The 24,925-nt window shown below is 45.3% G+C and overlaps 1 protein-coding gene across 1 annotated transcript in view; it reads left to right on the plus strand.

The window, feature by feature from the left end:
- Nucleotides 1-24,925, plus strand: part of LOC108413460 (netrin-G1) — a 139,398-nt gene that overhangs the window by 97,105 nt on the left and 17,368 nt on the right. Inside the window, exon 4 of the mRNA XM_037530825.1 lies at nt 13,031-13,203. Within this exon, the coding sequence (XP_037386722.1) occupies nt 13,031-13,203 (173 nt within the window). The remainder of the gene's footprint in view (nt 1-13,030; nt 13,204-24,925) is intronic.

Below are 24,925 nucleotides of genomic sequence, written 5' to 3' on the forward strand. Positions count from 1 at the left end.
CTGTAGCCTTGAATGGGTGGAGCTAAACTGCTGTAGCCTGAATGGGTGGAGCTAAACTGCTGTAGCCTGATCAGACAACACATGTGTTGGTTTTTGTGACATCACAAAAACGGTAAATGCAAAATGGGCTGTTATGTTTCCTGTGTGTACTGTGAAATCTGGGTTACTTTAACAATGTTTATATACCACATCAAACACTTTAATAATAATAATTTAAAAAAGGTTGTTTTTGTCAACATACAGTCACATGCAAAAGTTTGTGCACCCTAGTGAAATTCCATGTATTTGTTGATTTTCTGAGTAAAAAATAAGTTACAGACACGTTTCTGCACGTTTTAATGCAAAGTTACTGTTTATTCATAGATTTTAACACACTGGGGGGACACATAAGCACAAATTGTGGCTTTTACCCAAGTTATAGCTCATTTTATATGTATAGGTTTCATTTTTTAATGTCAGAAATAAGAAAATAAGTGAAGAGTTTTGCTTTAAAATGAGCAGCAAATGTCCACAGTTCAGTGTCACACAAAGCACGTCGCTTGACTGGGGGTGACATACGAATGTATGGATGCATTAAAACGAAAACATACACAAAATCTCGAGCACCCATAGACGATCACTCGCCATAAGCACCCTCCTCTATATCTAACTGAGTCGGTGCCTGATGGAGGCCAGGCTTTCATTAGCTTAGCGCACATGCAGATCAGTGTGGGAGCTCCATAATAAGCTCTGTCATTTGAAACAAATTGCAGGCGTAGCTTCCAGCAAAGCCAACCAGGGCGCCTCAATTCAAATCGGATTTGGGCCGCGGCGGAATAATAGGAGCGGGGGAATTACACTGTGATGAATTCCTAATATTTCCCCGGAAATTTGAAGAGCGCCACTGGGGTTGACTACATTTCGAGGTGAGACACAAACAATTTGCCCGAGATGTATTACATTCCACCCGGACGAGTGCGAAAATTGGCCGCCGCGCGGGTCTAATAGGACGCCTCATTTCAATACCGTCACCAAGCGGGAGGAGACGGCCGCGGCTCCGGAGGGTCACCGAGCGTTCCCGAGGCAAAGAGCATGTCAAAAGACTATTGTAACACTCTCCGGATTCAATAGCACCTCAGCACCAGGCATCTGTGCTCCAATGCAGATGAAGAATGAGGGATTTCCACCTGAGCGGCCCTCGGAATAACTCGGTACTCGGCTCGGAGCGAGCGCTTCGCTGCTGAAGGCCTCTGGCAGAGCACAGAGCACAGCTGGGGCCAACCTACCAGATGAACCATACCTGCTGATCCATTCCTGTATTTTAATATCCGATTTTTTTATAAATCTGATTTTTAAAGGAGTAGTTTGGCTAAAAATCAGCCTCACGCATTTTTATCATACCCCTCATTCCGAGTATAGTCGAACAGCCAAGACTCTCTGAAGTTTGGTTCTGTAAGCTGGGCCTAATCTCCACCATTCAGAGCCCGGTTTAACCCAGATCTTCCTCTTCAGGCACATTTTCAGTTTTATGCAATTGACCAGGTTGGGAGCTCAGTTGGAAGCAATGGCCTGTCTGTCTGTCTCTCAGTCTTTCTGTCTGTCTCTCTCTCTGTTTTTACTCCCTGTATGAGCTTTATTGCGATGACTGTTCTGAGTACAGTGTTAAAGTTCAGCTCAAAGTGGAACTAAAATCAAATCGCTGTCTGAACAGAACCTCTTTACTTTTAATGGAGGTCAATGGAACCAGACGTTTTTCAAACCCGTGTTTGAAAAATCTGTTTGGTCCATTCTGTCCACTCTATTAGACACTCCTACCTCGTCGGTCCACCTTGTAGATGTAAAGTCAGAGACGACAGCTCATCTGCTGCTGCACAGGTTGTGTTGGTCTTCCTCTAGTCCTTCATCAGTGGTCACAGGACACTGCCCCCAGAATGTTAGGCCTGACCGGTGTGTATATACAAGGTTATTTATAGTATAATAACATCGATAGATGTATAAAAAGACAACAAGCAGAACAAATAAATGAATAAAGAGTATAGAAGTGGTATATTTAAGGTGATGGGCAGTCGAGGGCTGGAGGTTAAAGAACCAGCCCTGTGACCAGAAGGTCGCCGGTTCGATCCCCAGAGCAAACAGTACGTGACTGAGGGGTCCTTGAGCAAGACACCTAACCCCCAACTGCTCCCCGGACATCACGGATGGGGCTGCCCACCGCTCTGGGCAAGATTAAGGTCTCTTAATCTTAATAAGTGGTGGTGATGTCATTAGTGGAGTTCTAAAGAGGTTCCTGAGATCTTTCCTGGGATGATGATGAGGCGTACTGTATGTGTCTGCCAGCGTCGCCGTCTCAGCTTCTTCTCCAAGAATGTAAAGTTTATCAAGAGTCTGACAGGAAGGAGAATGCACTGCTTATTTTTTCCAAACTCTTCAAAGAACGCTTTTCTGATTGATCTGTATTTTGGGCGGCATAATAGAAAATGTGTTTCTCTGCATCCGACTTCAGTGTGTGCAGGTTCTCTCCTCTCTGGGCTTCCCGGTTCTCTCTCTGTTCTCTGTTCTCTGTGTTCTCTCTCTCTCTCTCTCTCTCTCTCTCTGTAGTTCACATTCAGTAGCTGCTCCTTCTCCACCTCCAGAAACATCAAAGCTGATCTCCGCCCCCCGCCGGCCTGCAGGTGAAGGCGTTTCTTCCCTGAAGGTCGAGCTCCGACAGGAGGCCGCTCTGTTTCTCCTGCTCTGGTAGAGATGATCCGAACTCTCGCCGTCGTCTAGTCTCGTGCAGATCCTGGAGCGCCGCTCGGTTCCTCAGACGCAGCAGCTCTGAGTCGGACTTGATGGCCATCTGCCCTGTTTGCTCTCGACTCCCTGCAGTTTCTGCTCGTGCAGGCAGAGCTAGCCTGACTGAGTTAGCCCATTACATATTATGGCATTTGTAGCCTGAGGCAGAGCAAAACAATGGAGCCCAGACGCTAATCAGCAAGCAGAGCAGGACCTGTTCACACTATTACTGAGGGAAATTTACTGCTCTCACATCCAGCAAGCCGGTTTTATTAGCTAGATTTGAGAGCCGGCGTGGCGCGCTGTTTTTCTCGGGTCCGGGTTCTTTGTGTTTGGAGAGGAAGGTATCGGGGAATGTTTATCACAAGGTTTAAGGTGTGTATTACGGCTGTTGCTGCAGCAGCTCAGTGTTAATAAAATAACGGCCCGTTTGGAGACGAATGCAAGTGCAGTGATAATGCATCTATTTCACTTGGTGTTAAAGGCTTTTGAAGATGCTGGCATGTAAAACACGGTCATTTCTACAGTAAAGCCAGTTTGATACTTTAGATGGGTTTGTTTTATACAGCATTCCCAATGTTGGATTCAAGGAAAGCATTTACAGTGTGGGCACAGTGTACTATATTAAATACACTGTACACCTACTGTAATATTATTGTGTTGTAATGCATTAAAATGTACAGTATCACCAGCTTTGCTGCAACACCAGCAGAGAAACAGCATGATGGTTTACATTTGAGTCGTTTACCTTTGAATGTGTCACGTCTGCTAGGGAAACGAACTCAATTTCCCAGAATCACCCAGGAAATCACTGTCGCCAGACACTCCCTACCTCCTCTCAAGACACTCACTTGGACTCGGTCTCCCAGAGTGCATTGGGAGATCAGCTGACTCCGGATTCACCCCAACGCACCTATCAGCGTTCGCAATCGCCTGATCATTGGCTGGTCCCACCTGTGTGTTGATCACATGTTGTTTGTAGTCCGTATTTAAGCCCAGGCTTCAGGCTGCCTCACTGTGAGGTAGTGTTTGTTTCATGGCAACTACTGAGCGTTCTTCTGGCTGCCGTCCCGTGAATGATCTGTGCCTTGTTTATCTACGACTCCCCATTGGACTTGTTTTCTCTGAAGACTCTGCGTTTGTGTTCTGACCCTCACTCGTGTATTACGACGGCGACGTTGGGCTGCCCCTTTGGTCTGTTTGCTCCCGTTATTACCTTCCTGTGTTTTGACCTCTCTGCCTGTTTCTGGATTCCGATTTTGGTTGACAACATTAAAACTGATGCCTCTTTTAATGTCCGCAAGCGTCTGAATTCTGTGACACCGTTGCAGAATGAAACATCTGTCTGTTCAGTTTTCCGTTTATTCTAACAGTGAATGTAAGGTATGGCCACCTGCTCTTAATTTACTGCTGAAAATCATGCAGATTGATCCAACAGGCACTTAAACGTCCACGCAAACCACTCGTTTATTCCTGCTTTCTGTTGAAACCACGTCACGGATGGGCAACTCGGATTTTGAGAAACTCACAACTTCCCGAGTGGGAATCAGAGGTTCATATGGATCTTTCCCTGTTCAATGAAATTGTTGACATGGTGAAGGATACAAATCCGACGGCCCTCTGCGTCACACAGGCGTATGGACGCTACAGATCGCGCTCTCCATTTTGGTTATTTACATGTAGAGATTGAAATCGCAGCAATTTCAGTTTGTATGTGTTATTAACCAAAATCGGTGTGTTCTTTACTGGATGCATGGTGAGCTTATTTAGACCGCCTGATTTGTATATTCCGAGCTCAGAACAGTTCATAAGTAGCCTATTTGAGACGGGAATGTGTCACTGGACTCGTAAACAGACTCGGGGGCAGTCATGGGCTGGAGGTCAGGGAACCAGCCCTGTGACCAGAAGGTCGAAGGTTCGATCCCGTTGGCTGACAGTACGGGACTGAGGTGTCCTTGAGCAAGACACCTAACCCCCAACTGCTCCCTGGGCGCTGCGGATTGGGCTGCCCACCGCTCCGGGCAAGTGTGCTCACTGCCCCCTAGTGTGTGTGTTCACTAGTGTGTATGTGGTGTTTCACTGCAGGGACGGGTTAAATGCAGAGGTCTAATTCCACAGTTGGCTGATGGTTCTGAATTCAATTCAATTCTGTTCTTAGGACAAAGTTTACGAGGGTAATTCAGCTGAATCAGATGGGGTTGAATGACTGACCCGTTGGGCGAAGGACGAGTTCCTGTGGCAGAGGAAAAGATTGTTTTAGCCAAAACGACGGTCTTTAACCACGTCACACCAACATGTTCTTAATGTGCTGTAATGTTTATGGCCTTATGTACCAGTATAATCGCAGTGCTGGTGTTTGGTCCACGTCGTGCGGCCCCAGTGGCTACAAGTCAAGCAACTTTTGCAGCGAGTTGGTTTGAAGTCTGTGCAGAGAGAGAGAGAGAGAGAGTGGGGAATAGAGGAGGCTGTCATTTTGAAGCGAGAGCACTACAGGCTGTCAGCACTGTCAACACGCCGAGAGAAAACCAAGGTCAGGCAGAGGAGTATAGCGTGAGAAACCCACATGAAAGTGTGCTTTCTACTTCCTATGCAGACGGAGGAGAGCTTTCCGAGCTTGTTTGTGTGTCTTTGTAAAAGAACGTAGGAGTGCAGGTGCAGACAGACGGGGGAACGTCTCTGGGAGCAAGAGTGAAACAGAGTTGAGGATTTTATAGTTTTATCAACTCGGCAAACACGTCGAGAATGCATATGCTAGGCATCCAAAGGAGGCTCTCTTTTCGTGTTCGAGACCCCGATTCAGACTTATCCAAATGAAAAACACAGAAATCCCACCGGGGGCCTAAAACACATGAGCTGGAACCTCAGCTTAACATACTGACACAGACAGTATCTGTCTTTTTTCTCTTTCCTCTGCCAGAGTGGAAAGTGGTTTGATTTATAAATGTATTTGCGGATTGGGCTTTTTAAAGATGTTTAAAGGACCTGGAGAAAATATCTTATCCTACTGTAAGCGAGAGCTTGAATGTTTGTCTGAACTTGATGGGATCTGACCCGTTCAAATCCTGTTCATCAGGATCTTGGCCTGCGTTTACGTGATTCTGCCTACTTGTATTACCTGGAAGCTAAAGTTTTTATCTGGCGCGCTGAAGTGTCTTGTTATTTTGGCAGCATAAGCACAACACATTAGGTGATGTTTATCCAGGCAAAAACCTTGGGTTCGGATCAGGAGTGAAGCCAGACTTTCATTATACAGGAGAAGAGTGGTTGACTACAGATGACTTTCTTTTTGTGGGCCTACAGTCGGTTCAGGCTGAACTGTGTGAGGCTACAGTCGGTTCATGCTGAATTGTGTGGGGCTACAGTCGGTTCAGGCTGAATTGTGTGGGGCTACAGTCGCTTCAGGCTGAACTGTGTGGGGCTACAGTCGCTTCAGGCTGAATTGTGTGGGGCTACAGTCGCATCAGGCTGAATTGTGTGGGGCTACAGTCGCTTCAGGCTGAATTGTGTGGGGCTACAGTCGCGTCAGGCTGAATTGTGTGGGGCTACAGTCGCTTCAGGCTGAACTGTGTGGGGCTACAGTCGCTTCAGGCTGAACTGTGTGGGGCTACAGTCGCTTCAGGCTGAACTGTGTGGGGCTACAGTCGCTTCAGGCTGAACTGTGTGGGGCTACAGTCGCTTCAGGCTGAACTGTGTGGGGCTACAGTCGCTTCAGGCTGAACTGTGTGGGGCTACAGTCGCTTCAGGCTGAACTGTGTGGGGCTACAGTCGCTTCAGGCTGAACTGTGTGGGGCTACAGTCGCTTCAGGCTGAACTGTGTGGGGCTACAGTCGCTTCAGGCTGAACTGTGTGGGGCTACAGTCGCTTCAGGCTGAACTGTGTGGGGCTACAGTCGCTTCAGGCTGAACTGTGTGGGGCTACAGTCGCTTCAGGCTGAACTGTGTGAGGCTACAGTCGCTTCAGGCTGAACTGTGTGGGGCTAAAGTCGCTTCAGGCTGAACTGTGTGGGGCTACAGTCGCTTCAGGCTGAACTGTGTGGGGCTACAGTCGCTTCAGGCTGAACTGTGTGGGGCTACAGTCGCTTCAGGCTGAATTGTGTGGGGCTACAGTCGCTTCAGGCTGAATTGTGTGGGGCTACAGTCGCTTCAGGCTGAACTGTGTGGGGCTAAAGTCGCTTCAGGCTGAACTGTGTGGGGCTACAGTCGCTTCAGGCTGAACTGTGTGGGGCTACAGTCGCTTCAGGCTGAACTGTGTGGGGCTACAGTCGCGTCAGGCTGAACTGTGTGGGGCTACAGTCGCGTCAGGCTGAACTGTGTGGGGCTACAGTCGCGTCAGGCTGAATTTTCTTGTATACAAAGCTAATAAATAAGTATTTTTGCGGCAAACAAGTTTATTTTGCCATAAGTCTGGTGCTTTTTGCATCTAAAGCTCTGCATAAAATATATTTTTCTTGTCCCCACACAAATCTTCTCTCTCCAGTTTTAACTTTACAGCTTTTAAGGCCAAAATCTTGTTTATTCATAACGTTCAGTGTAAATATTTTTTAATGGAATTTTTTTTTTTTCCTGAGTAATCTTTGACAGTTTTATTGGTCTATGTACATCTTTTCTATAGACACTGAAGATGTGCTGAGTCAGTCCCTGTCACTTGACCTTTATTCCTTGTACCTTAAAGTTGAGTGCCCACTGTTTGCCTGTGATTGCTAGCAGAAGAGCAGAGCCGATGCAGCTGAGCTAGATAATAGCCAATGCCCACTCTGGGACTGCAGTGAGAGAAAGGCCAATAAAGCCTTATTAAATGGATTTTCATCACTGCGTTTGCGGTGAAGGCCCTGTCCCAGTGGCACCAGGAGAGCGATATTGAAATCAGAGAAACGCTCAATATGACAACGTCGGTGGCCAAGAGCATCGTGTCCCCCACCGCCCAGCCGCAGACACCTTTAACTGTGTGACATCGGAGCGATGATCCAGATTTCGGCTGGTTTTTAATTAACCCGCGGGTCAGGGCTCAGAGCGCGTCACTTTGGGGAGTTTTCTCTATCTAAATGACGGCTGTTTGATACGTCCGCAGATTAGAAATACGGCTCGGTTTTCTTTTAATTGACTGCACTTTAGGACACTCCGGAGGGACGACTGCTCATAATACAAAACGTGCGCTCACAGAATTTTAAAATTCAGGACTGACACAAAAGGTCTTCACTGCAACAAAGAGTATCATACAAAGCGAGATCTCAATTTATCATCACTTTCACAAGGTTAAAGTTTTCCTCTTACTCGTAACAGAGTCGGTCAGCCAAAGATTCGTTTGGTGTCTGAAGTTTACTTCTTTACTGTTAGCGCTGGAGCAACGAGGCTAATGTAGCTAACAAGTACTGGAAGGTTTTGGTGTCGACGGCATGCCTAAATCATCCCGAAGCATGTGGAGGTGTTCGTTAATCTATAATGGAATTGATGATGTGGTTTCTGATGCTGTATGACTCTAATCCATAAATATGGACTAACATATGGACAAAATTGAACCTTTGGGGCAGTCGTGGGCTGGAGGTCAGGGAACCAGCCCTGTGACCGGAAGGTCGCCGGTTCGATCCCCAGGGCCGACAGTCCATGACTGAGGTGTCCTTGAGCAAGACACCTAACCCCCAACTGCTCCCCGGGCGCTGTGGATAGGGCTGCCCACCGCTCCGGGCAAGTGTGCTCACTGCCCCCTAGTGTGTGTGTTCACTAGTGTGTATGTGGTGTTTCACTTCACGGATGGGTTAAATGCGGAGGTGGAATTTCCCCGGTTGTGGGATCAAAAAAGTATCACTTATCACTTTAAGATGCTACTGTTTTTAGCTTTGCTGTACAATATTGTCTGCTTTCACAGAGCAAACTTCAGACACCAAACATCCATGTATTGGACAGTCAACTCCATTTGGGGTACTGTGTATTCGATTTTTCTAAGCCCTAAATTTTGAGCAAAATCTACAATGACGGCATGCAGGTTCAACCAGCACTGAAGACGGTTTAGTTAAAGCTACACTATGTACGATTTGGGGATTTGGAGACCTCTCTGGTGGAAATGTATAACTGCACACAGAACATATTGTAGCATGGGTTGTGCTTCTTCCTCGAGTGGATGAATCTGATGATTGAAAAAGAATTCAAAGAGAACTCAGTCCAAACTCGGTGAAGGAGCTTCTTCTGAGGATGTGAGTGAATCACTACTGTATCATATCTTCATCAGTAGGATGTTGATTTTGAGATTATTTGAGGCCGAAACATCGAGCCGGACCTTCTTTTTGAGTCTGTATGCGACGTTAATACATACAGACGTACGACGTGGTGTGAAAAACTCAGTGCTTCTGAATTTAAATGATATTTCAGGCTTTACAGGGCAACTCAGGAAGCTCACACTCACCACATTTTAGCCTGTTTTTATTCTCCTCACTCAGTAATGACGCCTCTTTCAGTTTTAACAATAAAAAATACATTATGCAGCTTTAAAGAGCCTTTTAGAGGTTTAAGGTAATTCAGTGCCATCCATTCGGATCTCAGTGCGATTCAAGACCTTATCTTGGGTTAGAATTGGGTTCATTTCTATATTTAGCCAGAATCAGATATTCTAACTCATATATAAAGTTCTTACTTGCCAGACAGAACCAAAAGAAGCCCGTCGTGTCTGGTAAGTTGGAATATTATGTTTTGCCCTCTTTTTCCCCCAGTTATTCATCATTCATGAGCTGTGTCGAAAGGAGCAGGAAGTCAATTAGAATGGATGTATTTCTGACTTTGTGGGATGTGTCTGGCTCAGAGCCCAAAATCCGAAATGCTCCGATTCTCCGGTGGGAAAAGTCCTCCCTCGGAAGTGCAGAGAAAGAAACAAACAGGAGCTCGATATTGCAGCATATGCCGATTCCCCTGAGTGGGGTTGCATATCCAGATTGCTCGGTGATATCACTAACTCATTGGTCAATGATATCACTAAAGCAGCCGGAGGTCAGAAGTACAGAACACATTCGTAACCTTTTGCCTCCTGGTGCAGAAATCAATGACGGCAAATTATATTTAGAATTGATATGCAACGCGAGAGCGCTCAGCTCAAATGACGAAGATGGTCTAATGTCCATAACGGGTCCATTTGTGTTGCTGTTTTTGCCTCTTGTTTTTATTTAGAAAGTAAATCAAACTGGAGATTTGGATCCATAGTGCATGACATCTTCAGACATTAGGATGTGAAAAAGAGATTTTCCAGGTTGTTGGTAAATGGCCTCCCAATGCCCCCACACCACCGATTAGTGGAGTGAAAACAAGGACATGAAAGTAAAATGACTTTTAATTAGTCATGAATTCATAGCTCACAGTAAAATCCATAAAGAACACAAAAATCTTTCATCCACTTTTAGCGGAAAACTGAATTTGAAAAAACGGAGTTTGCACATGCTCACCTCTGCCTCTGGGCTGGGTTGCCAGGTACAGCAACATGTATCCCACACAGCATCTGAGATTTTGATTTGTATCACTATGAAATCGGAAGATTAACGGAATAAATGAATTGTCAGGAACACAGCAGGAGAAAGGATTAAGAATAGGGAGGCACGTGAAAATCGGGAGTGTTGGTGGATGCACAATCAGGGCTGCACAATGTACGGTTTGTGTATCGTTATCTCAATATTGACTGCAATATGCAAATGACACCTCTAACCAATCACACTTTGGGTAATCGACTGCAAAAAAGGGAAAGGGAAAAACTGGATTCAATTTTTTTGCCAATACATAATTAACATCTACAATGATAGCCTTCAGTTTCAGCCAGCACTGAGGTTTAGTTAAAGCTGCACTGTGTAAGATTTGAGGATTTGGAGACCTCTCTGGTGGAAATGTGTAATTGCACACAGCGTTGTAAGTGGATTGTGCTTGGGACAAGCTTTTGACTATGTGCTGAAATGGAAACAGACCAATTATTAATCATGTTACATCCAGGCTTCACCATTCTGTTTTAATATGTTGTAAAATGCACTATAGTGCTGTGCAAAAGTCAGAGACCACATTTCAGTCATTTCATGTTCAGTTAAAGGAGATATTGAGCAGAGTTAGAGTTACAGTGCAGTTAGCTGTAGTGTGATTTTCTGGGCTTTTTTCTGACGCTGAAAAGTGAACATTATGTACTTAGAGCAACACTGTGTAAGGTTTGGGGATTTGGAGACCTGTTTTGGTGTGAAAACCTTGACGCCTCTGACCTTGCAATGGTCATTTCAGGCCTTACAGGGCGACTCACAGCAGCTCAAGCTCACCATATTGTAGTGTGTTCTTTTCCTCCACACTTACCAATAAGCTTTCTTTCAGTTTTAACAAAAAACATATAGTGTTGGTTTTATGGCCATTTGACTCAAAATTACAGAAAGTGAAGGGGGCTTTGCAGAATAATGAATATCCAAAATGTTTCTAGACTCAATCAAATCCTCACAGTAATGTTGGATCACTTGAGTGAGCATTAGCGAGGTAGGGGTGCCTATATTAGATGGTCAGTCTTGGGTCACTCCAACTCATCCCAAAGGAACTAGATGGAGCTCAATCACTCCAGAGAAAGCGTTCCACTGCTCCACAGCTCAATGCTGGGGGGCTTTGTACCCCTCTAGCCCACACTTGGCACTGGGCATGGAGACCTTAGGATCATGGGCAGCTGATCCTGGGCGTCTCATTCTGTTGGTCAGTGCTTTTCTATAGAGATTAAACAGTCTCTGACTAACAGTGGCTGAATCAACTCACAGGTTGTGATTGTATCTAAAGAGGTTCATCCATATGATACAGACCCACTTCCATATAATTAAATATATAAATAGTGGCACTGACAAAATAATTGTAAGCAGATTTACTGTGCTTTGCACTTCATGTCACATTCCCTATCGTCCAGTTCCACAATAAGCCCTCAAAAACACCCTGAAACAAAAACGACTCTTTGTCAAAAGCTCTCTCCCCAAAGACATCACAGCAGCTTTGAAGAGAGCAGCTCTGTTGGCATCTATAGACTTTTTACTCCTTTTATTCTTTTTTTTTTCTCTGCCAAAGCTCGACCGCTGGGAGACTTTTTTGATTTTGCCTTTGTGCCACAGATGTGACCTGTGTTTCTGTTCCGTTTCTCCGTGGGGGCACGACGGAATGAGGGATGATTTTTAATGACATAATGAAACGCTCTTCTACGGCTTAGCGAGGAGCCTTTGTTAAAGGGGATTATAATGGGGAAAACCACGGCCAGCAGCGCCGTCCACTAAAAACGCCACACGGAAATTGGAAATTAATGGCCAGATGAGTAATCGCACATTCCAGCCTGGACGGAAAGGCTTGTAGATCAGGCGCTGCACTAAAGTGGACGTGGATGGTCAGGAAGTCGGCTTTAACTTAAGTAGAAATCTGAATAGTGAGAAGATTTTTATTTATATGTTATTTGCAAAAACACCCAGGTCTGTCAGATACAACTAAACATTAAAATGCTTCAGCTTCTTCAGAGCCTGATGCACTTGTAACAGTACCACCACCCAAATATCTGCTCGGCACTGGTCTTATGTGAATGGGGGGGGGCTGATAAACTGTAGCAGTAGATGGGCTACAGATTTTAAATGTACACTTATATGATGAAGTTACCATTCAAACAGCAAATGACTGAAGATTAGGTGATCCTGCATAAACTGTGAACTAGCTTTGAGATTTTTTTTACTGAGATCTTTTATGAAATTGTTCAATTCCAAGCACATAAAACACAAAGTCTATCAGTGATTGAAGCAGATAAACATGTATATGTCAATGAAGCAGTGAACTGTGCAGTAACTCAGTGAGCTCAATCTTCACTTTTTGTGTATTTCTGAGTTTTGAATGTTGAGATGATTGTTTTCTTTTGAAAATAGCAAGTAAAGCAGAATGCTACAGATAAATATATTCTAAATTACGTATATTATGTAGGGATTGTTTGGGAAGATTATGCCCACTTCAGATACCAGTATTGCAGAAAGCTGCAGTATGCAAACAAGCCCCAAGCCCCTAACCAATCAAAATGTTTGTTTACTGTATCAGTGAAATTCCAGACCAGTCACAGCACTAGATGAGTTTTTGTGGGCGTTGCTGCTGAATCAGTGAACTCATGTAGAACAATAAAAGAAGTAGAGATGTGAACTGAAAGTATATGGGAAAAAAACAAAAGTTTCACCTTACAGTATGTTGTTGGGAATATCACAGTCACGTAATCCTGGTATTTTTTCATCTGAAGCAGCGCGGGACAAATTATGTTCTTCTCTTTAATCCTTCAGGTGTAAGTGTAACCTCCACGCCAACAGCTGTGTGTTTGAGAAAGGAAAGCTGAGCTGTGAGTGTGAGCACAACACCACAGGACCAGACTGCTCACGCTGTAAAAAACACTACCAGGGCCGAGCGTGGAGCATGGGCTCCTACCTGCCCATCCCTAAAGGCACCGCCAATATTTGTAAGTACATCAGCATCAGTGACTTACACTAAACATATACACCATCACTGACCTACACTGAACACAGTCACCATCACTGACCTACACCAAACACACTCACCATCACTGACCTACACTGAACACAGTCACCATTACTGACCTACACTGAACACACTCACCATCACTGACCTACACCAAACACACTCACCATCACTGACCTACACCGAACACACTCACCATCACTGACCTACACCGAACACACTCACCATCACTGACTTACACTACACACCCTCACCATCACTGACTTACACTACACACCCTCACCATCACTGACCTACACTGAACACACTCACCATCACTGACATACACTGAACACCCTCACCATCACTGACCTACACTGAACACCCTCACCATCACTGACCTACACTGAACACCCTCACCATCACTGACCTACATTGAACACACTCACCATCACTGACTTACACTGAACACACTCACCATCACTGACCTACATTGAACACACTCACCATCACTGACTTACACTGAACACACTCACCATCACTGACTTACACTGAACACACTCACCATCACTGACCTACACTGAACACACTCACCATCACTGACCTACACCGAACACACTCACCATCACTGACCTACACCGAACACACTCACCATCACTGACCTACACTGAACACACTCACCATCACTGACCTACACCGAACACACTCACCATCACTGACCTACACCGAACACACTCACCATCACTGACCTACATTGAACACACTCACCATCACTGACTTACACTGAACACACTCACCATCACTGACTTACACTGAACACACTCACCATCACTGACCTACACTGAACACACTCACCATCACTGACCTACACCGAACACACTCACCATCACTGACCTACACCGAACACACTCACCATCACTGACCTACACTGAACACACTCACCATCACTGACCTACATTGAACACACTCACCATCACTGACTTACACTGAACACACTCACCATCACTGACCTACACTGAACACCCTCACCATCACTGACCTACACTGAACACCCTCACCATCACTGACCTACACTGAACACACTCACCATCACTGACCTACACTGAACACCCTCACCATCACTGACCTACACTGAACACCCTCACCATCACTGACCTACACTGAACACCCTCACCATCACTGACCTACACTGAACACCCTCACCATCACTGACCTACACTGAACACACTCACCATCACTGACCTACATTGAACACACTCACCATCACTGACATACACTACACCCCCTCACCATCACTGACATACACTACACCCCCTCACCATCACTGACTTACACTACACACCCTCACCATCACTGACTTACACTACACCCCCTCACCATCACTGACATACACTGAACACACTCAGCATGATATGGGACTCTTATTGTGAAAGCATTATTGTTCCTGCTAAGTGTGAGTGAAGTTACTGCGAGTGAAGTGTTGAGCCAGTAATCCTGTGTTCTGAGTGGATTAGTTTTTGAGTCCTGAATGAATCCATGAGGGCAGAAATAACTCACTATCACTGGAAATTAGAGTGAGACTGATTTAACCGTCGCTAAATTAGTCTTTAGCGCTGTTGTTGTTTCCTGTTTGTGTTTCTCTTGAATGCAGCTCTATTTTTCTGCTTTAACAGCTGGTTTTACAGAGCTTATGTTGGAGAGGCAGATGCAGTGTCTGAGTAAAACACATGCAAAATATTTAGGCATAAAACCTGAAAAACGAGTTTACATGCACTCAGTAATCCAATCATAATCTGAATTCTGCAGTTATCTGATTATTCAAATGGTCGCATTAACAGCACACTCTGATTTCTTAGATCTGAGTAAGGTCTAGAAATCTGATTACGAAATCTGATAAAGAGACTGGATTTTAGCTCGGTGATCAGATTTCTCAGTGCTGTGAACTCCTACTCTGATCTCTTCTGGATTTCTCAGTCTGAGCATGTGTGAGACTTTTGGAGCGACGCTGAAACCAAATACAGGCTTGACAACATGTAAATGTTCTTTATTTTCTAGATGATGTATGTTCATATTTTCAGGTAAAGCGGCACAAAGTTTGTTTATGAAGTTTGAGTTTTGATTTGATTACTGTCTGACTCACGTAGACCTGGAGTTTCCCCATTATCTGATTACTGTCTGACTCACGTAGACCTGGAGTTTCCCCATTATCTGATTACTGTCTGACTCACGTAGACCTGGAGTTTCCCCATTATCTGATTACTGTCTGACTCATGTAGACCTGGAGTTTCCCCGTTATCTGATTACTGTCTGACTCATGTAGACCTGGAGTTTCCCCGTTATCTGATTACTGTCTGACTCCTGTAGACCTGGAGTTTCCCCGTTATCTGATTACCGTCTGACTCCTGTAGACCTGGAGTTTCCCCGTTATCTGATTACCGTCTGACTCATGTAGACCTGGAGTTTCCCCGTTATCTGATTACCGTCTGACTCATGTAGACCTGGAGTTTCCCCGTTATCTGATTACCGTCTGACTCATGTAGACCTGGAGTTTCCCCGTTATCTGATTACTGTCTGACTCCTGTAGACCTGGAGTTTCCCCGTTATCTGATTACTGTCTGACTCCTGTAGACCTGGAGTTTCCCCGTTATCTGATTACTGTCTGACTCATGTAGACCTGGAGTTTCCCCGTTATCTGATTACTGTCTGATTCATGTAGACCTGGAGTTTCCCCGTTATCTGATTACTGTCTGACTCATGTAGACCTGGAGTTTCCCCGTTATCTGATTACTGTCTGACTCATGTAGACCTGGAGTTTCCCCGTTATCTGATTACTGTCTGACTCATGTAGACCTGGAGTTTCCCCGTTATCTGATTACTGTCTGACTCCTGTAGACCTGGAGTTTCCCCGTTATCTGATTACTGTCTGACTCCTGTAGACCTGGAGTTTCCCCGTTATCTGATTACTGTCTGACTCATGTAGACCTGGAGTTTCCCCGTTATCTGATTACTGTCTGACTCATGTAGACCTGGAGTTTCCCCGTTATCTGATTACTGTCTGACTCATGTAGACCTGGAGTTTCCCCGTTATCTGATTACTGTCTGACTCATGTAGACCTGGAGTTTCCCCGTTATCTGATTACTGTCTGACTCATGTAGACCTGGAGTTTCCCCGTTATCTGATTACTGTCTGACTCATGTAGACCTGGAGTTTCCCCGTTATCTGATTACTGTCTGACTCATGTAGACCTGGAGTTTCCCCCATTATCTGATTACTGTCTGACTCATGTAGACCTGGAGTTTCCCCATTATCTGATTACTGTCTGACTCCTGTAGACCTGGAGTTTCCCCGTTATCTGATTACTGTCTGACTCATGTAGACCTGGAGTTTCCCCGTTATCTGATTACTGTCTGACTCATGTAGACCTGGAGTTTCCCCCATTATCTGATTACTGTCTGACTCCTGTAGACCTGGAGTTTCCCCCATTATCTGATTACTGTCTGACTCATGTAGACCTGGAGTTTCCCCATTATCTGATTACTGTCTGACTCCTGTAGACCTGGAGTTTCCCCATTATCTGATTACTGTCTGACTCCTGTAGACCTGGAGTTTCCCCATTATCTGATTACTGTCTGACTCCTGTAGACCTGGAGTTTCCCCATTATCTGATTACTGTCTGACTCCTGTAGACCTGGAGTTTCCCCGTTATCTGATTACTGTCTGACTCATGTAGACCTGGAGTTTCCCCGTTATCTGATTACTGTCTGACTCCTGTAGACCTGGAGTTTCCCCGTTATCTGATTACTGTCTGACTCCTGTAGACCTGGAGTTTCCCCGTTATCTGATTACTGTCTGACTCATGTAGACCCAGAGCTTCGCCTTTATCTAAGTACTCAAGTGCATGTAAACATGTTGATCAGATTACTGACAAAATCTTGATTTTCTGCAGTTATCAGATTATTAAGTGCATGTAAATGCACTCTCGGATTTTTCAGGTCAGATTTCAGATTTAAGGGTGGCAGAATGTGTGAAGGTGTCTGTGTGGGATTGTAATTTGGGACCACTACTATGAATCAATCCAGTGATGAAATTTTGTGTAGTTATACCTCAGATGAACATCTGATGGTTGCAGTTTGAGCCTTTTGATTTCATGTTTCAATTTTCTGAAATATTGTTAAAAATCAGTAGTGGCATGTGACCAACAGGCTAAATTTAGGTGGGGAAAGCTCACTTTTTAGTCATATGATTTGATCTGTATGAATTTTGCATCTGATTTGTGATTAGAGAACAACATAAATTTAGCATTTGAGAAACAGACATTGATGGGCTGACAAGGTAATTATGGATTTTCACAAAAACTGTGCCTTTGTTCTCAGCACTGAGATCCTGTCATGGGAAAGTGGAATAAGCAGCAGAAACAGCTGCTCTTTCTTGCTGATCTTTAAGGGTTAAGCTGATGGGGGTGTTGAGGGCGGTGGAGTCCTATCCTCGGGCCTCAGGCAGGGGGCTCATTGCCTTAATAAATCTAATGCAGTCAGTAAGTGGAGCTCAGGGAGCGAGGCAGGCTCAGCCTGGGCAGATGGAGGAACTGGGCGCTCTGCTCAGACCTGCAGCCAGGAGCGTGAAGCCCAGCCCATATGCTTCTGCACGCACAGCTTCAGGCTGGGCTAAAGGAGTGTTACAGCATTTCCAGCCTGATCTCTGTCTGCTGCATCTCTGTCTACCTGATAACTCAAAACTGAGGCACCGTAGACGCCAGTGAGCAGTAAGCTTTTAACAGCAGAGGAACCATTTTTGTGCTATACGGAAGCACATACAGCACGTTCTCCATCAGTCTGATCAACTGTTTCACCTGCTATCGCACACATTGAGGTCAAATTTTTATAAAACGTTTGAATCGGTTTTCTTACATAATGCGTGGGAAGGCGAGTCAGACTTCTCTGTATTTCATTAATTTATTAATAATTTTGTTTATCAGACAGCTCAAAACTTCTATGCATCATCTGTGTTTTGTGCTTTGATGGCTGGGAAAATAAATTTTATCTAAATAATCCCAAAATATCATTTTTATTACTGATTTTAAAAAGTTACGCAAGGTCACTGTGACGGAGCTGCCCTCCGCCACAATGTACATATGTTTAAACTTTCTAGGTAATGGGGACATTTCATACTCAGAGACACAAACTGTTTTTAAATAGCATTTATTGATTGAGTGGTTATGCAGGAGAACAAGAGCAAACCTGCAGAGAGAGAGAAAAGAAACAAAACTTAATGGTGAATGTTTTATTATTTGAAAATTTAGATTGATTTAGTGATGTAATGAAACATATATTATAAACTAACATTATTGAAACACTTGGGGAAGGCAACAAGTACTTACCTGTGAATAGACTCCAGAGGAAGGTAGCCGTGTTTTCAGTCAGGGAGGAAAACAGGACCCTTTGTTTGCTGCGTTTTTATAGTGAACTTTCCTGCGCAAAAACCGGAAGTGATGTCATAGCACTTCCTGTTTAGCTCTATAAAAGCCCTATATGGACCAGAATGAGCTAGTCTTGTGAGAGAGGTAATGGAATGTGGTTGAAGCCTAAAACCCTCTCAAGTTGTGATTGAATAACTGACTATTCAAATTAAGCTGTATATATTTGTAAATATTTTTCTTTTTGGCGTTGGATAAATTGCATTTTTTGTTTTTTGTTTGGTTTTTCACTGGGATTTAATAAACACCGATTTTTGCACCCCAAACTGGAACGTACCCACGTGTCTTTTCCGTCGGACCATCACAAGTGGTGTCAGAAGTACTACAGTTTTTCCAGGGGGCATAACATTTTCAGGTATTTCTCAGAGTATCAGGAACTGTTTCTCTTGAGATTTTGCCACTTAAAGGTGTTGTGGTATGATCCTGAGAAGTCGAGGTATGGCGGACAGCTCAGGCAAAGATTCCAGTCCCAGTGAAGTAAAGCAGAGAAAAGCAACAGCCAATGCATCAGACACATCACTGCAAGAGCTAGCTGAGATGCTCCAGGGGTTCATGGAGAGCCAGGCTGCAAGGGATGAGCGGGCGGAGCGAGAAGCCATCCGACAGGAGCAGCGATGGAAGAGCCTACAGCACCAATTCCGACAACTGCAACAGCAGGTGGACCAGCGAGGACAGCCTGAGGAGGATGCCAACGAAGGAGCCAGTGGCCAAACAGGAGAAGAGCAGGAGCAGAGAGTACCACCGGGCTTTAGGGAGCCCAAACTGTATCCCCTGACTCCAGAGGACAACATAGAGCACTTCCTGGCAACCTTTGAGCGTATTGCAAAGGTCTGCCGCTGGCACAAAGAGGATTGGGCAATTCGGCCAGTTCCGCTGCTTACCGGAAAAGCCCGAAGTGCATATGTAGCCATGGACAGTGAGCATGCTGAGGACTACGAGGAAGTCAAAGCTGCTATTCTTACTAAGTATGAAATAACACAGGACATTTACCGCCAGAGATTTCGTGCACTAGAGGTTTATCCTGGGGAGACACCACGTGAATTGTATGTTCGCCTAAAGGAATTATTCTCAAAATGGGTCAGGCCTGAGCAGAAGTCAGTAAAGGAAATATCTGAAATGATGATCCTGGAGCAATTTCTGCGGATGGTGAACACAGAGATGGAGGTGTGGATCAAGGAGCGAAACCCCAAGACTGCAGAGGAGGCAGCGCAATTGGCCGAAGTCTTCATCTCTGCCAGAAGAAGTAAAGGACCCTGCAGCTTCAGCCGAGACCAGCACTTCAGCCGTAAGTCTGTAGGGGATGATAGGGGCCTTGGTCATGCTTATAGCAGAACATACTTTCAGAGTAGACACTCTCCACCTAAATTACCTACTAGTACACCTCGAAGTGACAAGCCTATAAAAAGAACCAATAAAGAAGTTAGGTGCTTCTATTGTGGAGAATTAGGCCATACTAAACCCTACTGTCAACGTTGGACAACTAAGTCAACCCTTCTGTGTACAGTCCCCAGACCAGAACCAAAAGTTGTAGATGAATAGGTGATAGGGCCAACTATTGCAGTACTGATAAATGGTCAGCAAGAAAATGCTTTGGTGGATACAGGCAGTACTCAGACACTGGTAAGGGAAAGTTTGGTTCCTAGAGAAGACTGGAAGGAGGCTAGAGTACAGGTGAGCTGTGTAAATGGGGATGAAAGAAGGTACCCCACTGCTGAGGTTTACTTAACAGTAGATGGGCAAACATTTCTAATGACAGTAGCAGTAGTAGCTCAGTTACCTTATCCTGTAGTTTTAGGCCAGGACCTTCCAGTGATTATAGACCTGCTTCCTAAAACTCAACAGTGTATGATAATGACAAGAGCACAGAGTGCAAGAGAGGCTCTAGCAGAATTACCTTTTAAAGACAGTGTGGAAGTTAACTTCAGTAAACCAACCAAACCTAAAGCTCAGAGACGCAGGGAAAAGTTCCTGAGGTCAACATTAGTAGACCAGGAAGAGCCCCTACCAAAGCCAGAGGCTCCAGTAGATCTCGTCATACCATCAAACATTTCCACATTGCAGGGTCAGGATCCAACTTTGCAACCGTGGTTTAATAAGGTGTCTGAGATTGATGGGGTAAAGCAGAAGGGCAAAGGGATAACTGAAGAAGCTTATGTCTTGAAAAAAGGAATCCTGTATCAACGCAGAGGTGAAGTTGAGTTGTTAGTTGTTCCAGCTGCCCTAAGGTTAACTGTAATGAAACTGGGCCATTCCATACCCTGGGCAGGACATTTGGGTAAACATAAATCACTAGCTCGTATTGGTGCACGTTTCATATGGCCAAACATATACTCTGATGTGACTGAATTTTGTAAAACATGTCAGGAGTGCCAATTGACATCAGGCAGATTAGTCCCCACTGCACATTTGCATCCTCTTCCTATAATTGAAACTCCATTTGAGAGGATAGGAATGGACATAGTGGGCCCCCTAGAAAGGAGCAGGACAGGGAACAGGTATATTTTGGTGGTATGTGATTATGCTACACGATACCCTGAAGCTTTCCCTTTACGTACCATTAAGGCTAGGCAGATAGCAAATGCTCTAATCCATCTGTTTGCAAGGGTAGGCCTCCCTCGGGAGATTCTGACAGATCAAGGAGCAAACTTCCTATCCAGTTTATTGCAAGGTGTCTACAAACTGCTAGGCATACATGGCATTAAGACCTCCCCCTATCATCCTCAAACAGATGGCTTAGTGGAACGATTCAACCAGACCCTGAAGTCAATGCTCCGTAAATTTGTTTCACAGACCGGTACTGACTGGGACCAGTGGCTTCCCTATCTTCTCTTTGCTTACAGAGAGGTTCCCCAGGCATCTACAGGATTTTCTCCCTTCGAGTTGCTTTATGGACGACATGTGAGGGGACCATTGGATCTCCTGAGAGAGCAGTGGGAGGAACCCAAGGCGACTGGAGAGAATGTGGTAGCCTATGTGGTGAAGATGAGAGAGAAGCTTGAGGAGATGACTGCGCTGGCCCAGGAGCATCTGCGGAAGGCACAAAGCAGTCAGAGAGCCTGGTATGACCGGAAAGCCCGTACTCGAGAGTTCAAGCCAGGGCAGGAAGTATTGCTGCTTCTGCCAACCAGCGAAAGTAAACTCCTGGCCAAATGGCATGGACCATACAAAATCACCAGGAAAGTGGGACCAGTGACATATGAGCTTCTTATGCCTGAGCGGAGCAAGAAACACAAAGTTCCATGTCAACCTGCTGAAAGAGTATTGCAGAGGGACTGTAACAATGCAGCAACTCATGGTACGTGCAGTAAAAGAAGAAGAGCTGCCAGAGCAGTATTTCCCCACTCAGCCACCAGGACAGCCTGTGGATCTGTCTCACTTACCCTCAGAAAAACAAGAGCAGGTGGTGAACTTCCTGGACCCGACTCTCTTCACAGAAAAGCCTGGATACACCACCATGGTTCAACACAAGATTCACCTGAAGGATAATACACCAGCTCGCCAGAAGTGTTACAGGGTCCCAGAAAGACTATTACCTGTTTTGCAGGAGGAGATTAATACTATGATGGAGATGGGGGTAATTGAACCCTCAGACAGTGAGTGGTGCAGCCCAATAGTGCTGGTACCTAAAAAGGATGGGACTATGAGATTTTGCATTGACTTCAGGCTGATCAATTCACTGTCAAAGTTTGACCCATACCCAATGCCACGAGTGGATGACCTGATTGAGAGACTGGGTAGGGCAAAGTACATCACTACCATTGATTTGAGCAAAGGGTATTGGCAGGTACCTTTATCACCAGAAGCAAAGGAACTAACCGCTTTCAGGACACCTTATGGGATGTTTCAGTTTACAGTGATGCCGTTTGGCCTGCAGGGTGCACCAGCAACATTTCAGAGATTAATGGATAAGGTTCTGGAGGGTACATCAGACTATGCAGCAGCATATCTGGATGATGTGGCCATTTTTAGTCACACCTGGCAGGACCACCTGGCACATCTCCAGAATGTGTTTCAGAGGATTAAGACAGCGGGGTTAACCATCAATCCTCAGAAATGTGCCATTGCTCAGAACCAGATCAAGTATCTAGGATTTGTGCTGGGTAATGGACTAGTACGACCACAAGTGGGAAAGGTGGAGGCAATACGGTCCTTTCCTGTGCCCACAACAAAGAGGAGGGTTCGATCTTTCCTTGGACTGGTTGGTTGGTACCGGAAGTTTATACCGCAGTTTTCCACTAGAGCTGCAGCCCTTACTGACCTCACAAAGAAATCTGCTCCTGGGACTGTGAAGTGGACAGGGGAGTGTGAGAAGGCATTTCAGGACCTAAAGGATGCTCTGTGTGAGGACACAATGTTGCAGAGTCCTGACTTTTCAAAGCCTTTTATTCTGCAAACTGATGCCTCAGGTGTAGGATTGGGGGCTGTACTGTTGCAGGAGGATGGGACTCAACGCAGACCAGTGGCTTTTATTAGCCGGAAACTGTGTCCTCGTGAGACTCAATATTCGACAATTGAAAAGGAGTGTTTGGCGGTGAAATGGGCAGTGGACTCCTTTAGATATTACCTTTTGGGTAGGCATTTTCAACTAGAGACAGACCACCGGGCTCTGGTGTGGTTGAATAAAATGAGAGATGCGAATGCTAGAATCACCAGGTGGTATTTGTCCTTGCAACCTTTTAAATATACTGTTACATACAGGACAGGTGCTTCTAACGTAGTGGCAGATTCTTTGTCCAGGGCAGCTGAGGAAGTGTCCTGAAGCCCCTTCCATCAGCTGGAGATGGGGGAGGGAATGTGACGGAGCTGCCCTCCGCCACAATGTACATATGTTTAAACTTTCTAGGTAATGGGGACATTTCATACTCAGAGACACAAACTGTTTTTAAATAGCATTTATTGATTGAGTGGTTATGCAGGAGAACAAGAGCAAACCTGCAGAGAAAAGAAACAAAACTTAATGGTGAATGTGAATGTTTTATTATTTGAAAATTTAGATTGATTTAGTGATGTAATGAAACATATATTATAAACTAACATTATTGAAACACTTGGGGAAGGCAACAAGTACTTACTTGTGAATAGACTCCAGAGGAAGGTAGCCGTGTTTTCAGTCAGGGAGGAAAACAGGACCCTTTGTTTGCTGCATTTTTATAGTGAACTTTCCTGCGCAAAAACCGGAAGTGACGTCATAGCACTTCCTGTTTAGCTCTATAAAAGCCCTATACGGACCAGAATGAGCTAGTCTTGTGAGAGAGGTAATGGAATGTGGTTGAAGCCTAAAACCCTCTCAAGTTGTGATTGAATAACTGACTATTCAAATTAAGCTGTATATATTTGTAAATATTTTTCTTTTTGGCGTTGGATAAATTGCATTTTTTGTTTTTTGTTCGGTTTTTCACTGGGATTTAATAAACACCGATTTTTGCACCCCAAACTGGAACGTACCCACGTGTCTTTTCCGTCGGACCATCACAGTCACCTGATCAGCCAACGAGTCAGCCGATTTACAGAGTCCTCAGTTTTAACCAGAAAGTCACTGGGGTCGCCGTCACCAGGGTCGCCATCACCGGGGTCGCCGTCACCGGAGTGGCCGTCACCGGGGTCGCCGTCACCGGAGTGGCCGTCACCGGGGTCGCCGTCACCGGGGTCGCCGTCACCGGGGTCGCCGTCACCGGGGTCGCCGTCACCGGAGTGGCCGTCACCGGGGTCGCCGTCACCGGGGTCGCCGTCACCGGAGTGGCCGTCACCGGAGTGGCTGTCACCGGAGTGGCCGTCACCGGGGTCGCCGTCACCGGGGTCGCCGTCACCGGAGTGGCCATCTCCTTTCTGCATATATGATAATAGGAGATGCCAGTTGTCATAAGAGTATTTATTTTATTTATTTGAAAGAAATTTTAAAATATATCCACCAGAACTCCCACAACGGAGAGCGACCCAGTAATAATAGCAGCATATATGAGTGTGTTTAAATATCTCTGTGTTCGGTAAAATCCACTAAACCTCCGTTTGACAGTAGTTTATATGGGACTCTTATTGTGAAAGCACTAACGATCCTGCTGAACGTGAGTGAGTTTGTAGTGCTGGTAGGTTGGAGCGGTTTAATCTGCGCTCAGGCGACTCGTCTGCGCATTGCAGCCGCTCGGGCGGAGTCTGTGTAGCATTTGCGTTAACATGCATGTCGGGTGGCACACGCGCACCCATACGTGTGCGCACACGCGCGCCGGTGTCTTAAAGGCTTTAATATCGCCC

The sequence above is a fragment of the Pygocentrus nattereri genome, chromosome 19, assembly GCF_015220715.1.
Source record: "Pygocentrus nattereri isolate fPygNat1 chromosome 19, fPygNat1.pri, whole genome shotgun sequence".
Taxonomy (NCBI): domain Eukaryota; kingdom Metazoa; phylum Chordata; class Actinopteri; order Characiformes; family Serrasalmidae; genus Pygocentrus; species Pygocentrus nattereri.